The sequence below is a fragment of the Thamnophis sirtalis genome, unplaced genomic scaffold, assembly GCF_051295495.1.
Source record: "Thamnophis sirtalis isolate CommonGarterSnake01/CBP01778 unplaced genomic scaffold, rThaSir2_p1.2 scaffold_1, whole genome shotgun sequence".
Taxonomy (NCBI): domain Eukaryota; kingdom Metazoa; phylum Chordata; class Lepidosauria; order Squamata; family Natricidae; genus Thamnophis; species Thamnophis sirtalis.
The window spans coordinates 64,551,907-64,569,231 of NW_028261381.1; the positions used below are offsets into that span (position 1 = coordinate 64,551,907).

The 17,325-nt window shown below is 38.1% G+C and overlaps 1 protein-coding gene across 1 annotated transcript; it reads left to right on the forward strand.

The window, feature by feature from the left end:
- The first annotated feature begins 2,764 nt into the window (after window positions 1-2,764).
- Window positions 2,765-6,532, forward strand: LOC106556101 (olfactory receptor 8U3-like). Its single transcript, XM_087713985.1, has 2 exons — window positions 2,765-2,837; window positions 5,670-6,532. Exons 1-2 carry the CDS (start codon window positions 2,765-2,767, stop codon window positions 6,530-6,532), a joined length of 936 nt encoding a protein of 311 aa, XP_087570111.1.
- Window positions 6,533-17,325: the final 10,793 nt, after the last annotated feature.

The following is a 17,325-nucleotide window of genomic DNA, read 5'->3' on the forward strand; positions in this document are numbered from 1 at the left end:
TTGATAGGAATCCTGACAAAGATTGATAGAATGGCCATTACCACTGAAAAAAAAATAGAGACAAAACTTTAGAACTAGTGATTTCAATTTGACAATACAACTTTCAGAAAAAAATGAATTCCCTAAATGTTATTCACTTGCAACTAAACTGCAATTAAAAAAATTAAATCACAACAAAGCAAGAAAGGTATATTGAAGTCCATCAGGGAACAAATCTCAGATGGTCTCATAAGACATATAAGATCTTTTTGCCTGCTTACAGAGTCTGTAAGAACAAAAACTCCATCAACCTCAGGTATGTTTGTTAACTCAGGGAAGGATTTTTAGTACATGTACTGGTGCCAAAGTCTTGAATATCTTACAGTTATCATATCTACAAGCCACAGCAATTTATGTGGATTTCATATATTGGCAAAGTTCTAATTCACATTGTTCTCCGAATAACTTGATTACTTTATGAATATATGTTAAGTTATAAATATAAGTGTCTATAATATAATATAGTATATCTCAGTTCAGTATAATATAGGTATTGTATAAATGTAGGCATGTGTGTATTTTTATCCTGCTTTTATTATTTTTATACATGATGTTAAGATGATATGATATGATAAGATAAGATAAGATAGTGAACATATTTAATACTCCTTTCTATTTTTCCCCACAATAACAATCCTCCCAATTTCTTCCTAAAAAGATGCAATATCTATAAATAGCAATTGTTTATAATTATTTAATTATAATATAGATTTGTAAAAATACAAGAGATAGCAAACTGATATTCCATTGATCTTAGCACAGAATACCAATGTTCCACTTTTTAAACCCATGCCTTAAATACCAGAGCAAAATATTCATTTTTAAAATATTAATTAATGCTTAAATCAGTACTTCTCAAGTTTGTTTGTCACCACACCATGAATAAAATTAATGAATTCATTGATGTCAAGGTTGGGAAAAACTAAATACAAAACCTACTTTTAATAACTGAATTTTAATCTGTATATCACAGATACTGTCCATAATGTGCATTTGTGATTCTGCAAAGTTTGAGAATACTGGATTGAACCATTAAGATTAAGATTTCTTCTGAAGTTGAACTCATGTTAAGATAGTAAAATAACAAATTATTGAATATAACAGATGTATTCTGTTATACTGTGCTAAAAAGGATGATTTTCTAGTAATGAGAGAGAAGAGAAAGAGAGAGAGAGAGAGAGAGAGAGAGAGAGGGAGAGAGAGAGAGAGAGAGATGAATCAATTGTAAAGATCCCTTTACAATGAATCAATTGCAATAAAAGGGGAGATCCTATGTTACAGAAATAAAGTGAGGTATGTGCTACAGTGAAACATTGTGTATGCTATGGTGTGTCCAGTCATTAGAAAGCAAGGAACTCTCACAGATGCAGTGGTCTTGTACTTTTCATTTTTATTTTTCACAAGTTGGGGGAAAGAAAAGAGATACCTTCTCCCCTCCCTCCAAAATGGTGACAAGTTATTCCCACTTTCTAACTGGATATTTTTCTATGGCATCTGTTTAGAATTGCTAAACTATCATGAGATAGATCATGAGATAGTTTAGCATCTCAGCCAGTTTGTTCATTGTTGTTCTTACCTTTTAAGTAGGAGATATAGGCAGCTCCCCCTTTCTGCTCTTAAGCACTTACAATTATCTAAACAATTCTGTTACTTTTGGATGCTGCCTTACCTGTCTCATGAATGAAAACTGACCTACCAATATTTTAGTACGTAGATTACTAAAACCTCTTATTTGACTCTGGATTTGGGCCAGAATGAAGGACTTCAAATAAGAGGTTTTAGTAATCTGTATATTTAAATATTTGTGGGCTACTTTTGTAGGAAAGAATATATAGAGAACTACATCAGATCAGAAGTTATTGCACTCAACTTAGATGTTTTCAGATGAAATTAAATCTATCCATACTTGGGACCATATAAAAATCAGTATTGATTTCAACATATGCAGAAGATACTCTGGAATCAGAAGCAATGATAGTCAATGAAAATAGCTTTTAAAACACATAATCTATAAAATATGACAGTCAAATGCATTAAGTGAAAGAAGAGATATGACAGTGCTTGGAATCTACCAGTGCCCTGAAAGCAGATGACTTTATTTTATTTTATTTTTAATTCAGAGGCTTCTCAAGAAAGAAGGGGAAAGAAGGTTTATCAGCAATTCAAAATATTTTTAACATTCATTCCATCATCCATTTTTATAAAAATATAGTCACACACAGCACAGAGCATTAATATGAATTTTCACATGCAATATCTCAGCAAATGAAATAAACATTAGAATAGTGTATTCACTACTCAGCCTTGTATTTTTGTTTAATGCAAATTTAACGATCATGTAGATCAGAGGTGCCCAATATTTTAACTTGCCTGGGCCACATTGAGCGAAGTGGAATTGTCTTGTGCCAAATGTAAAATGTGTAATGTAGTTAATGTATATAACTAACAAAGCTCCTTTATTTGGGGGGGGGGGGTTTGTAGGGCTGCATTGCTAGCTGTCCAGGGCCACATGCAGTCCCTGGGCCATGGGTTTGACACGTCTGATTTAGATGAATACAGTGGAAATGTGATCCTAGTCCTTATGGTTATTTTTTATAGAGAAAACCAAGATAGATGGAACTCTAAAGAAAGCAAATTTTCTTTCCTTCCTTTGATAGATTTTTTTTAAAAAAAGACATTTCATATTCAGCTAATATTCTGAACCCAGCACCCATTGTGACAGCTCATGGATAAAGGAAATGATTCTATCATTACTGAATTCATTCTTCAGGGATTCACAGACAATCCCAAAATGCAGACTTCCGGGGAGGGTCTTGCCGCTGCCGGCAGCTTAATTGAGCTGCCTCCAGAGTCCTGGTTCGTTATCTATTTAATATCTAATAGATATCTCTTTTTTCAGGCAAGAAAAAAACAGAGAGTGATTCAGTCGGTAAGAATCTTCTTTGAAGTTTGCAGTTTGTTTTTTTTTGGCTGTGAACGGAGGAGGAGGATCAACCAAGGCTGAGTCATTTAACTCCGGTCAGATCTTCTCAGCTGTTTTTCACAGTACAAGGCAAGGAACCCCCCCCCCCCCCTCAGGACAATCTTTTGAAACTAGGCTATTGAAAATTAATACGAGCAGAGACCAAACCTGAGAACTTTTTTTTGTTTGTTTTCTCTACCAAAATACCAGCTTCAATGTTATAAAAAACTCTTTTGTTTAATTGTTTTCAAAATGGCGATTTTATAGCTTCCACATTTGTTATAATGATATATCTCCAATTTCCTGGCACAGAATCAAAGGAATAACTTCTTACAAATTAATTAGCTCCACTCCCTTGAAGCTTTCAAGGACTCTTTGTTGATTTACGGACATTCCAAACGGGGTTTCTCTTTGTTTTTTCTTTTTTTTCTATCTTGCTGAACTGTTTTGGTTTAATGCCAGTCTTTTGAAATCCTCTGTAAAACTCTCTGTAAAAAAAAAACGGAGGAATTTCTCCTTCTCCAAACGGCATAGTGGACTAGCAAAATTAGAATAAATACTCAAAGCAAAGATATAATGGCATCAAAATCGACCTCTGCGAAATTACCTCCTAGATCCACGTCTCCCATACCTGGCACAAAGTTGCAGCCCCCACCCTCTATGCCCCCTAGTGGAGATGTACTAATGAAAGAATTTTTTTTGGAAATGTTCAGAGAATCCAGAGAACAGAACTTAGAAATGTTTAGAGAATCCAGAGAACAGAATTTAGAAATGCTTAGAGAGTTCAAAGATGAAATAAGGAATGAGATGGAAGTCTTATATGATAAATTTGATACTAAGGTCACCAAAATGAATGATGCTATGATGGGAATTGTAAATGTAATGACAGAATATATTTCTGGAATGGAAGACAACTTAGAGATTCTCAATGAAGCTAAAACTAACTTGACATCTAAAACTGAAGTGGTGGAACAAAAAATTGAAAATGCTGAAAAACAAATTATTATGATACAGTATAAGCAGATGGAGCTTGCATTAAGAGTCAGGGGGCTGCGTGAAGAGAAACAGGAGAACTTAAAGCAAATGTTTTCTGAGTTTCCACGCTTCTTTAAAAATCCCGTTTTTTGATCCCAATGGATGGTAATATATATCAAAACCTTTTATTCATATATTTTTCTGAAAAGCAGAAAAATGACACATTTGCACGAAACTGTTTTCTCCCTTGGACATAATTGGGTTTCTGAGGTTCTAAGAAGTCCTGCTTCTTTTCAAGAAAAATGGATGATATTTCAGTTATTGAAACTTTATTTAGAATGTATGCAGAAACAGTTGAAAATGTACATCTAGTTTCTGGTTCTCAGTTAATTATATATGCCTTTTTGAATTACTGAAACACCATAATAAATATTTCCTACCTTCTGGTAAGTTTTAAAAGAAGAACTGTTTGAGAGTTTGGTCAGGGAAGTTAAAGGATTTGAGTACAGAATTAAAAAAGATTTAGCATTCCTAATGTTCAATGAAGTGTCTCTCTCTCTCTGTGTGTGTGTGTGTGTGTGTGTGTGTGTGTGAGAGAGAGAGAGAGAGAGAGAGAGAGAGAGAGAGAGATTGATTTACTTTTTACATTTTTAAAACTCTTAGGATATTTCTACTAGTTCAAAATGAAAATAAATTCAAGACTTGAGAAATATAATTAGGTTAAATTACTTATGAATATGTGTACATATTTAGAAAATCACTGAAGCTTAATAATGCTTAGAGATTCAATTAACTTTAAATCAGAAGCAGATTCAAGCAATAATTTTTAAATCTAGGATTCACACAAGCCTGAGGAAGCTATTTTGTTAATTTTTGGTGTCACTACGTTGTTATGATACTTTGCTTTTATGATACTAAAAAATGAATTTCAGTGCAGTTAATTAGCGCAGGCTCCAATTTTCTTTTGGTTGTATTTAAACATTCATGAGGGTTTTTAAAAATATAGGTACCACAGTGGTGTGTCACTCAAATGGAAGTTCATTTTTGCTTAGTATTTTCAATGCAAATTTCCTTGGAATGTTTTCATTCACTGGTTTGCTGATTTAGCTGATTCCAGATAAGTCACATGGTTCTTTTACATACTAATATAATACAATGTAACAATCTTGAGTGTTAAGCAGAATGAGAAATAAATACTTTCATTCGCTTCTCAAAATTTGATCCAATATCTTCCCAATTTTAATCCAGAATATTGATCTACTATATTATATGAAATTTGTTTCCTCCCTCCCTCCAGCCCTTCTTTCCCACTCACTAAATCAGTATTATATTTTGTCACAGTATACATTCTGTTTGTCGTGTTATTTTTTGTTTAATACTATGATGCTTTTATATTTCATTTCAGAAATAAATTAACATTTTTTAGTTCATGAATGTAGATGTCTGCCTGCCTGTCTGCCTGCCTGTCTGTTTCCATATCCACAGATATACAAAGACACACAGACATGCTGGCCAGGAGCAGCAAAGGACACAGTGGGGATTCCTATATCAATTTATAATATCTATATTTTCTTTTCAGATTTGCTAAAGAGGGTAGACCATGCATTCTCAAGCAACACAATGGCAGGAGAAAATAATAGTATAGCAACAGAATTCTTTCTGGTAGGACTCACAGAAAATCCTAACTTGGCCCCCTTTTGTTTTGTCATTTTTTTCCTGATGTATCTCATCACCTGTATGGGAAATCTTGGGATGATTACCTTGATCCAGATTGATTCTCGACTCCATACTCCCATGTATTATTTCCTCAATAATTTGGCTTTTGTGGATTTCTGCTATTCCTCCACAATAACTCCTAAAACACTATCAAACTTCTTAAATTCTAAGAAATCAATTTCTTTTGCTGGTTGCATAGCACAATTGTTCAGCTTTGTCCTTACAGCCAGTGTTGAGTGCCTTCTGCTAGCTGTTATGGCCTATGACCGTTATGTGGCAATTTGTAACCCGTTGTTCTATACAATCATCATGACTAAGAAAGTTTGCATCCAATTAGTAGGAGTGACTTACATAATGGCGTTCATTCATGCTCTTGCACAAACAATCTCAACCTTTAGACTCTCTTTCTGCCACTCCAATGTTATAAATCATTATTTCTGTGATATTCCTCCACTGTTAAAACTCTCTTGCAGTAGAACATTCAGCAATGAGATAGTGCTTTATACGTTTGGTGCATTTCAGGGTATTTTCACCTCAGTGCAGATCTTCATCTCATATATATACATCATAGCCTCCATTCTGAAGATCCACTCATCTGAAGGCAGGCATAAGGCCTTCTCCACATGTGCCTCTCATTTGATGGCTGTCTTGCTCTTCTATGGCACCACTGTTTTCATCTACGTCCGACCCATTTCCAGCTACTCACTTGGTCGAGATAAAGTTATCTCTGTCTTCTACACTATGGTGATTCCCATGTTGAATCCCCTAATCTATAGTTTGAGGAATCGGGAGGTGAGGGACGCATTGAAGCGAGTATTAAGCCGAATAAGGTTATCTTGAGAAAAACCTGTAATCCATGTTTGTCCAAATTGGAATTTTAATTTCATGCATGATATTCCCAATTGTTCAGGAATTCTAATTAAAAAGAAATACTAACTAAAAATTTCAAAATGTTTCTCATTTCTATTATGTAGAGGTTTTCTTGCTTAAATGAGCTAAAAACTGTCCACTTATTCTTGCTTCTCCTGTGAGCAAAGTGATTACCCATAGCCTAGCCTGAGGAAGACTATTGCCATACCTTGTACCCAGAGAAAATTTCTTTAAGATATCTATATGTGAAAGAAAAAAATAGGGAGGATTTCTTCCCTTCCTCCTTTGCCAAAAAAAAGAAGAAATAAAATGACTGATGAAAATCAAAGAGAGATTATATATATTTATCCACATAAGCAGATCTAATTAATCTCTCCTAGATTGTCTTAATACAAAGGAATCCTCTCCAAAGATATCATTCTTCAAATTATATTAAATGTGAAGAAATACCCGAATTTTAAAGAGATACTGGTATTCACAGATGAAACGCAATGTGATTTAGCTGGGCATGTCAGAGACACTATTATTATTTTTTTCCCCATGTTTATTTTTTATTTTTTATTACATAGACAACAATGGGTGACTTCCTGGGAGGAGCCTGCTGGTGGTGGCAGCAAAAAATCAGCTGCCTCCGAATTCCTGGCTACGTACCTGTTTAGAGGATCTTCCATCTGACGTCTTATCAGGTTTTCTTATCCTTCAGGCAAGAAGGAAAGAAGAAATTGTTTTGCTGGCAAATGCTCTTCGATTTTTGCAGCTTTTGTGCTTGCAGGGAAAGGGGGGCTAGCCCAAGGCAGAATGGCTGTCCGTGCTGGGAACTTCAAACTGCCTTGTGCGGGACAAAGTAGGTCTCCCCCACTCAGTTCAAAGTTTTGTTTGATTTAATCTTATCACGAGCTGAATCTGTTTGCGTGGACAATAATTGTTTATCAACATTTTAGCTTCTTTTCTTTTTCTCCTCCGAAAAATTATTTATTTAGAGGCTTTTAAAATGGCACCGAGCAGGCTGGTTTCTCCGGTAATAACGAACACTTTTTGTTAATTGTCACAAGAATTCAAAACAAAAGAGATTGCTTATCATTTGTTTTGGTTTCACAATAGGCCAGCAGAAGCTTTTTAATTAGTTTCATTTCTACAAGAATTTTACTCCTTCATTAATCTTGCTTATCTGGAAGTTAAATGGTGATGAATCTGCTGAATGGTCTTGTTACAATGTTTACTCACTGAAAGTTTAGCCAAGCCTTAAACTTCAAAATAAAAGGGGAACTCAGCCTCTTTACTTAAAGCTGCATATTCAGGCAATAGAGTTTTATTAACTGCAGGCAGATAAATTTTGAAATGGCTTCAAAACCAAATATTAACTTGAAGTCATCACCCTCTACTTCCAGGGGCACATCCTCAGTGCCTGGCACAAAGCTGCAGCCTCCGCTTCCTACGTCCCCTGCTGGGGATGTGTTAACGAAAGAATTTTTCCTGAGTAATCTAAGCGAGGCTCTTAATGCACAGACAATTAAAATGGAAGATAAGTTTAGAGATAATAGAGAGGTGGTAAAGCAGGAGAGAAAAGAGGAAATAAAAGAAATGAAAGAAGAAATTAAAAGTGAAATAAAAGGACTTAAACAGGAGCTGTATGAGAAATTTGACGCTAAGGTTGGTAAAATTAGAGACGAAAAGCTGAGACTTGTAACTGTATTAACAGAACATATTTCTGGAATGGAAGATACTCTAGAGGTTCTTAATGATGCCAATGCTAACTTGACATTGAAAACAGAGGTGGTGGAACAAAAAGTGGAAAATGCTGAAAAAGATATTATTATGATACAGTACCGACAAATGGAGTTCGCATTAAGAGTAAGGGGGCTGCGTGAGGAGAAACAGGAGAACCTGAAACAGATCCTATCGGAAGCTTTTGACCGCCTGATGGGAAGACCAGGGACCAACCTAGACTGGCAAATTGACAAAGCTTACCGCGTTAACTCCTGGCTGGCAAAGCAGAAGCAGCTTCCTCGAGACATCGTTATATATTTTACTACAAGAGAGCTTAGAAATATGGTACTGCAAGCGTCTTATAACACTAAGCTTCAAATTGGCGGTCAAGACCGGGCTGTTTTGAAAGAGATACCACCTCAAATGTTAAGAGCCAGGAGAGACTACGCTTTTTTGGTCGAAGAACTCAGAAATCGTCAGATACAGTATAGATGGGATGCACCATTTGGCATCATATTTACATTTGATAAGCAAAGGTACCGCCTCAACTCTGTATGGAAAGCCCGAGATTTTTATTATAATATATTGAAGGCCAGATACCCTGCACCATCTGGACCTAGAGAAAGACCACAAGAAGGACAGGATAGACAGCAAACTACACAACCACCAGACAAGATGGAGCATCTCTCTTCTCTAGAAGTGCAAGGTGCTATGGAACCAAGACCTAGCCGCATGACTACTAGACGTATGGAGAAACAAGCTAAAAAGCAACAGCATCAACAATCATTGGCCATCGATCAAGGAACTACAATAACAAATCTGGAAGCAGTGGGAGGAGCTAGACCTATGTTTAAACAGGCCATGCAGGAAGCTCTAAAAATGCTTCAACCAACCAAAGATGACAACTAAGATTTTAACATGGAATGTCAACGGACTGAATTCTCCACAGAAGAGGAAGAAAATATTTCATTATCTCAAACAGTTTAAGAACGATGTAATTTGTTTGCAAGAAACTCATATCAAGTCAACTGATCAAAAATATTTGATCAACTCAAAACTTGGTCAACATTTTGCAGCTTCCGCTATGGAAAAGAAGAATGGTATAGTTGTATACTTAAGAAAAGATATGAAAGCTGAATTAATAGAAGCAGATCCCTTCGGAAGATATATTGCTTTAGACTTAATCTTAGAAGGGAAAAAGACATTACTTTTGGGAATTTAATATTTTGTTTTGAATATGAATAAGGGTCCATCTATGGAATTTGTATGGGATGCAAGCAAAGTGTATATGAGAGGAGTCTTGATGAATATAAATAAAACACATAGAAATAAGCAAGGGTTAAAACGAACAGAACTGGAAGAGGAAATTAAGAGAAAAGAGCTGGAGTTAACAATGAACCCAGACGATACAAAGGTTAAGGAAGCTATTAACATATTAAAATCTCAATTTGACATGTTGATCTCTGACCAGGTAGCCACTAATTTATTATATGCAAAACACAATACTTTTTGTAATGCAAACAAACCTGGCAGATGGTTAGCTTATCAGATTAGGAAAAAAAGGAAAACTCGAAATATATCTAAATTGATTTACAGAGGGAAGGAGGTGTTTCAACAGGAAGAGATTCAAAAGGCTTTCTGGGAATTTTTTACAGAACTGTATAAAGGGGATAAAATTAATGGTTTAGGCATAGACAAATATTTAGACAAAGAGAAAATACCTTCAGTTAGAGAAGAGCACAGGCAAAAATTGAATCAACCAATAACCTCGGGGGAAATCCTGCAGGTAATTAAGCAATTCAAGTCAGGGAAAGCACCAGGTACAGATGGCTTGACAGTGGTTTACTATAAAAACTTACAGTTAGAAATGGTAGAACCTCTTAGAGAATTATTTAATATGATTCAAACGGAAGGTAAAGTCCCTCCATCTTGGAAGACAGCGTTTATAACTTTGATACCCAAAGAAGATCAAGATACTACTCAACCCAAAAATTATAGACCTATTTCATTACTGAATGTAGATTATAAAAATTTTACTAAAATATTAGCAAATAGGTTAATGTTGGCTATTCAACAATTGATACATACGGACCAAACAGGTTTTATACAAGGGAGACAGATGAAAAGTAATGTCAGATTAATTATTAATGCATTAGAATATTTGGGAAAGAACAACCAGATCCCTGCTGTGTTTATATTTTTGGATACTGAGAAGGCCTTTGATCGAGTTAACTGGCAATTTCTGCTGAAGATATTGCAAAAAATGCAGATAGGAGATAATTTTTTACAGTCAATTAAAGCAATATACCAACAGCAAACAGCACAAATCATGGTCAATGGAAGTTTAACAGACTCTTTTCAAATTGGAAAAGGTACAAGACAGGGCTGTCCTTTGTCCCCATTATTGTTTATTATAACTTTGGAAGTATTGTTGAATAAAATACGGGGCTTGGATGGTTTAAAAGGGATCAAGATTAGGCAGCAAGAATATAGAGTCCGCGCTTTTGCGGATGATTTGGTCATAATATTGGAACAACCGCAGGAATCCAGTATGATCTTAATGAATATGATTAATCAATATGGTCAAGTGTCTGGCTTTAAAATAAATTTAGGAAAAACCAAAATATTAGCTATAAATATGAATATTAAACAAAAGGAAGAATTAGGAGTGATGCTAGGATGTGAGGTAGTTAAAAAAGTCAAATATCTTGGAGTTAACATCTTAACTTCAAATGGGAAATTATATAAGCATAATTATGAACCACTTTGGCATAGTATACAGACAGAGATGAAAAAATGGGAGAAATTGCACTTATCTTTGCTGGGTAGGATAGCGGCAGTGAAAATGAACATTTTACCAAAATTTTTATTTCTTTTCCAAATGTTACCTATACTTAAAAAAGATGCGAACCTTTTAGAATGGCAGAAGGGTATCAACAAATTTGTGTGGGCAGGAAAGAAGCCGAGGGTAAAGATGAAAATAATGCAAGATGTACGTGAGAGAGGAGGATTGAAACTACCTAATTTAAAACTATATTATGATGCAGTGGCATTATCTGTAATTAGTGATTGGACTCATTTAACCAATGATAGAATATTGAATATTGAGGGACACGATCTGGTATTTGGCTGGCTTGCTTACCTGTTATTCAACAAAAAATTGGATAAGAATTTTAAAAGTCATATTTTAAGAAATGCTTTATTGCGGGTTTGGAAGAAATACCAATATAAATTAAATGACAAGATACCCATGTGGGCAATTCCTAGACACGCAATTGAAAATATGAATACAGCACAAGAACAGGACAGAATTACTTACAGACAGCTTCTTACCTCGGAAAGGGGGGTATTACAATTAAAATCTTTAGAGGTATTAAAAGAGGAGAAGGTAGTTCAAACGTGGTTCCAGTATGGGCAATTACAGGCTAGGTGGAAAATAGATCAAAAAATTGGTTTTATTCAAGTTGAGGATAATCTGTTTAAACAAATAAGAGATCAAAGCTTAATGCATATAAAGAGGATATATAATGTATTAATACAGATGGATTCGGAAACAGAATTAGTTAAAGATTGTATGATAAAATGGGCTCAAAATATTGAGGAACCAATAATGTTGGATACATGGGAAAGAATCTGGGTAAGAAATGTGAAATTTACACAAGCTCAAAATCTGAGAGAAAATTTTTACAAGATGTTCTATAGATGGCATTTAGATCCTAAAAAGTTGGCTTCTATGTATCCGAATGTACAGCCTAAATGTTGGAGGTGTGGTTCTCTCGATGCTACATATTATCATATATGGTGGACCTGCCAAAAGGTTAAGGCATTCTGGATAAAAATATGGTGGGTCATGCAAAATATTTTTAAAAGAAGGATAAAGTTTATTCCTCAGTTATTTTTACTAGGTATATGTACTGACTTTACAGTGGTAGAGACTAATTTGATTCTGCACCTAATAACTGCAGCAAGACTGTTGGTGGCGCAATACTGGAAGAAGGAAGACTTGCCTACAATCCAAGAATGGACATTGAAAGTCACAAACTTAGCCGAGATGGCTAAAATATCGGCATATCTTAAAGATCATTCAAATGAGAGATATAAACGAGACTGGAAAAAATGGATTGACTATATACAAAATAAATACGGGACCAAGAAATTCCAGTTAGCCTATGCTTAAGATCAGAAATGATTTAAACTGTTAAAAGTTAGTTCAGTAAGAAGAAGCTAAGGTCAATGTAGAATGTCATTAATTTCTTTATTTCTTTTTTCTCAATAGATTTTAGACTGTGTTAGTTAAAAATCCATACCGTGTACGGCAGTGGTGGGTTTCAAAAATTGTTGGAACCTACTCTGTGGGTGTGGCTTCCTTTGTGGGAGTGGCTTGCCACCCATGTGACCCGATGGGAGTGGCTTGCCACCCATGTGACCGGATATGAAATTATGAATTAGTACTTAGGTCGGTCCAAGTAGCTATTCAGAAACTCTGGCATTGAAGCATGCAAGTCTTAAAGCTGTCAAGTTACAAGATCCATGCCAGTGGTGGGTTTCAAACAACTTTTGGAACCTCTTCTGTAGGTGTGGCCTGCTTTCCGGGTCCACTGGTGGAACCTCTTCTAACCGGTTGGGTAGATTTGACGAACCGGTTCTACCGAGTAGGTGCGAACTGGTAGGAACCCACCTCTGGTGTACGGGTTCTGGGAAGTCGGGGGGGGGAAGGAGGAGGGGGGTTGGGGGGGTGGAGGGAGGGAGGGGCACACACAAAAAAATTGTACTTCAATGTCTTAATGATTGACAAATGATGAAATATTTGTGTTTTTTTAAAGAAATAAAATAAATATTTGACAAAAAAACAATGGGAAAAGGAGAAGAAGAAAAAAAGGGGGGGAAACCCCCATCATCACATAGAATATGTCATTTGATCACAGGTGCATCCCTACTACGTTTATACATCCCATATCTCTCTGTTGTATATTTAATAAACACCACAATAAGCTAGGGTTTTTTTTTAAAAAAAAAGGGGGGGGAAGGAGGGGAAGCCAAAAAGGACAAAAAAGACAAAAAGGACAAAAAAAGTCCAAAAAAGAAGGAAAAAAAAAAGAAACCATCATCACATGCAGCATGTGGTTTGGTTACAGTTGTTTTAACATCTGCATCTTCAAATAATATTTACCGTCTCAGATATTTCATCTAATATAACTAAAGGCCTCATTTTCATTCTACAATATATATTCAATTAACATTAGCATTATTTCCCCCCAGAAAGTATACTTCTATTCATTGTTAACCTTGCATTTCATACCTTCAAACAGAGATCTTATTCCTTTATTTTTCAACAAGGCGTCGCTGCCTATATATACCAGTTTTCATTTGTTCCCCATTAGAATTGCTTTATCAGCAGCGAAATATCATTATAGTAAGTTCTTAACCTTATACATTATATCACCAGACCTTATATTAATACTTCATTGTATCATTGTTAGATTATTTCACAGCATAATTATATCATCATTTACTTTTTTCAATTAAGGCATAAGTGTATCATTTTTCATTTCCAAAGTTTTTTTTTCCCTTAGCCACCGATAAAACAAGTCCCATATCTTATAAAATTGTTCATCCTCTTGCTTCTCTAATTTCAAATGTCAATTTACTCATTTCGGCACAGTCCATTATTTTTCGGATAACTTCTTCCTCTTTTGGTATTGTTTCGTTTTTCCAGATTTTTGCAATTACAATTCTGGCTGCTGTTAACACATTTACAATCAGATATTTTAAGTCTTTGTTGTAGGTTTCTGGTATGATTCCCAATAAAAAGACCTCTGGTTTAAAGTCTATTTGTTTGTGTCTCATTTTCTCCAACCACATGTGGATTTTAGTCCAGTATCTTTTAGCTTCAGTGCAAGTCCACCACATGTGGTAGTATGAGCCAGGTTCTGGTGACATTTCCAACACTTTTCTGATTTATTCTTGAACATTCTTGCGATTCTGGTCGGGGGTAGGTGCCACCTGTAAAACATCTTATACAAGTTTTCTCTATATGCAGTAGACATTGTCATTTTGTAATTTTGAGACCACAATTTCTGCCAATTCTCTAAATCAATCCCATACCTAAAGTTTTTCGGTGAAAACTCTGATGGGGCACAGGAGTTCATGGCTTCCATGACAGCCATGGGCTTGACCCAAGTAATTCGGGGCCCAACCCATTCGGCGGGTCACATGCTCGACCTCGTATTCCTCTCGGAGCAGTGGATTTGTGATCTTGGTCTGAGGGGTAACGACATCATACCCCTGTCGTGGTCAGACCACTGCCTACTGAGGCTCGACTTCCGGAGACCAAACCCCCACTGTAGGGAGGAGGAACCGACCAGGTGGTTCCGCCCCAGGCGACTTATGGAACCGCTAAGGTTCCAGATGGAGCTTGGGGTCATTCCTGATACTTTCGCCCACAGTCCGGTAGAGACTCTGGTTGCTGCTTGGCACTCGGCAGCATCGGAGGCCCTCGACCGGATTGCGCCACTATGGCCCCTCCGAGGCGGCAGATCCCGGAGACCTCCTTGGTTCACCGAGGAACTCCGGGAGATGAAGCGCCGGAGGAGATGCCTAGAGCACCGATGGAGGTCCGATAAGTCCGAATCGAACCGAGCAATGGTAACCACCTGCACCAAGGAATACACCAGGGCACTTAGGGCAGCGAAAAGATCTCACATAGCCACCTTGGTTCCGTCCGCTGAGTCCCGCCCAGCTGCCCTGTTTAAGATAACCCGCTCCCTATTGAATAAAAGGGAAGCGGGGGAACCCTTGCAGGGCAGAGCTGAGGACTATGCCCAATTCTTAGCGGACAAAATTGCTCGGTTTCGGTCGGACTTGGACTCCATCCCTGCAGTTCCAGCCGAGGCACAGGAGGATCAAGTAGAACATCTCTGGGTTGAGTTTCAGGATGTTACCCCCGGGGATGTGGACAAGGCCATGAGGGCTGTAAGTGCCTCCACCTGCATACTGGACCCGTGTCCCTCATGGCTGGTTACTAACAGCAGTGAGGTGACACGAGGCTGGATCCAGGCGGTTGTTACCACCTCTCTTCGGGAGGGGAACTTCCCCGCCGCACTGAAAGCGGCGGTGGTGAGACCCCTCCTAAAGAAGCCATCTCTGGATCCAGCTGTTCTTAATAACTATCGCCCAGTCTCCAACCTTCCCTTCCTTGGGAAGGTTGTTGAGAAGGTGGTGGCCTTCCAGCTCCAACGGTCCTTGGAGGAAGCAAACTATCTCGACCCCTTCCAGTCAGGCTTCAGACCCGGTTACAGCACAAAAACCGCTTTGGTCGCATTGACTGATGATCTCTGGAGAGCCAGAGATGGAGGACATTCCTCCATCCTGGTCCTCCTTGACCTCTCAGCGGCTTTCGATACCATCGACCATGGTATCCTTCTGCGACGACTGCGGGAGGTGGGAGTGGGAGGCACCGTGTTGCAGTGGTTCTCCTCCTACCTCTCGGACAGGTCGCAGTCGGTGTTAGTGGGGGGGCAGAGATCGTCCCCTAGGCCCCTAACATATGGGGTGCCTCAGGGCTCGGTCTTATCCCCCCTACTATTCAACATCTACATGAAACCGCTGGGAGAGATCATCCGCAGGCACGGGATCAGATACCATCAATATGCGGACGATACCCAGTTGTATCTGTCCGCCCCGTGCCAACTCAATGAAGCGGCAGACGTGATGAACCGAGGCCTTGAGGCCGTTATGGACTGGATGAGGGTAAACAAGCTTGTGCTCAACCCAGAAAAGACCGAGTGGCTGTTGTGCTTCCCTCCCAAAGATTCGATCAATATTCCATCACTCAGGCTGGGGGGTCAAATTCTATACCCCTCAGAGAGGGTTCGCAACTTGGGAGTCCTCCTGGATCCACAGCTATCGTTTGACCACCACCTGACGGCTGTGACCAGGGGGGCATTCGCCCAGGTTCGCCTGGTGCGCCAGTTGCGACCCTACCTGAATCGGGAGGCTCTCACAACAGTCACTCGGGCCCTTGTGACCTCTAGGCTGGAATACTGCAATGTGCTCTACATGGGGCTGCCCTTGAAGAGCATCCGGCGACTTCAGCTAGTACAGAACGTGGCCGCGCGAGCGATTGTGGGTGCACCTCAGTTCACCCACATAACACCTATCCTCCGCGAGCTGCGCTGGCTACCTGTCGATCTCCGGATGCGCTTCAAGGTGCTATTAGTCACCCATAAAACCCTGCATGGTAGTGGATCTGGGTACTTGAGAGACCGCCTTCTGCCAATTACCTCCCTGCAACCAATTCGATCTCATAGATTGGGCCTCCTCCGTATTCCATCGGCCAGCCAGTGCCGGCTGGCAACTACAAGGAGGAGGGCCTTCTCAGTAGTAGCCCCGACCCTTTGGAATGAGCTCCCCGTGGAGATTCGTACCCTCTCCACCGTCCAGGCCTTCCGCACAGCCCTTAAGAACTGGCTAGCCCGTCAGGCCTGGGGACAAGGATAGCCACCCCTCCCGAATGATGAATGTATGTTGCTTATTACTTTTATTATATGTCTCTATGTCATTGTTTGTGTTCCCCCTCCCTGATTTTATGTGAGCCGCCCTGAGTCCCCTCAGGGAAAAGGGCGGCCTACAAATGTTAATAAAATCTAAAATCTAAATCTAAATTTTTCCCCAAGCTATCATGGTTTCTTTAACTTGTTCTTCATGCAATTTAAACTCCAATAAATATCCATATAGTTTTTTAATTACTTTTTCATCAGTACCTGTTAGAATTTTGTCTAACTCAGTCATTTTGTTATAAAGACCTTTAGTTTTTCTATCTTCATTATATCTAGATTGTATCTGTACATATGAATACCAGTTCATTTCCATCCCTTCTTGCTTCAACTCTTGACTAGATTTGAGCTCACCCTCTGTATTCAATAATTCTGTATATCTAACTGTTTGTTCCTTTTTATATATTATCAGATACAAAAATGCTTCAATTGTTGATATCCAGACTGGAATTTTTAAATAATGTAATCTTTTAACCTTTTCCCAGTTTAGCAACAATGCCT

What these genes read in the sequence shown, in the direction of transcription:
- LOC106556101 (XM_087713985.1), top strand. Translation starts at nt 2,765, where the DNA reads ATGGATAAAGGAAATGATTCTATCATTACTGAATTCATTCTTCAGGGA. An exon ending in AGACAATCCCAAAATGCAGA is followed by an intron (nt 2,838 to 5,669) that starts CTTCCGGGGAGG and finishes CTAACTTGGCCC; the next exon opens with CCTTTTGTTTTGTCATTTTT.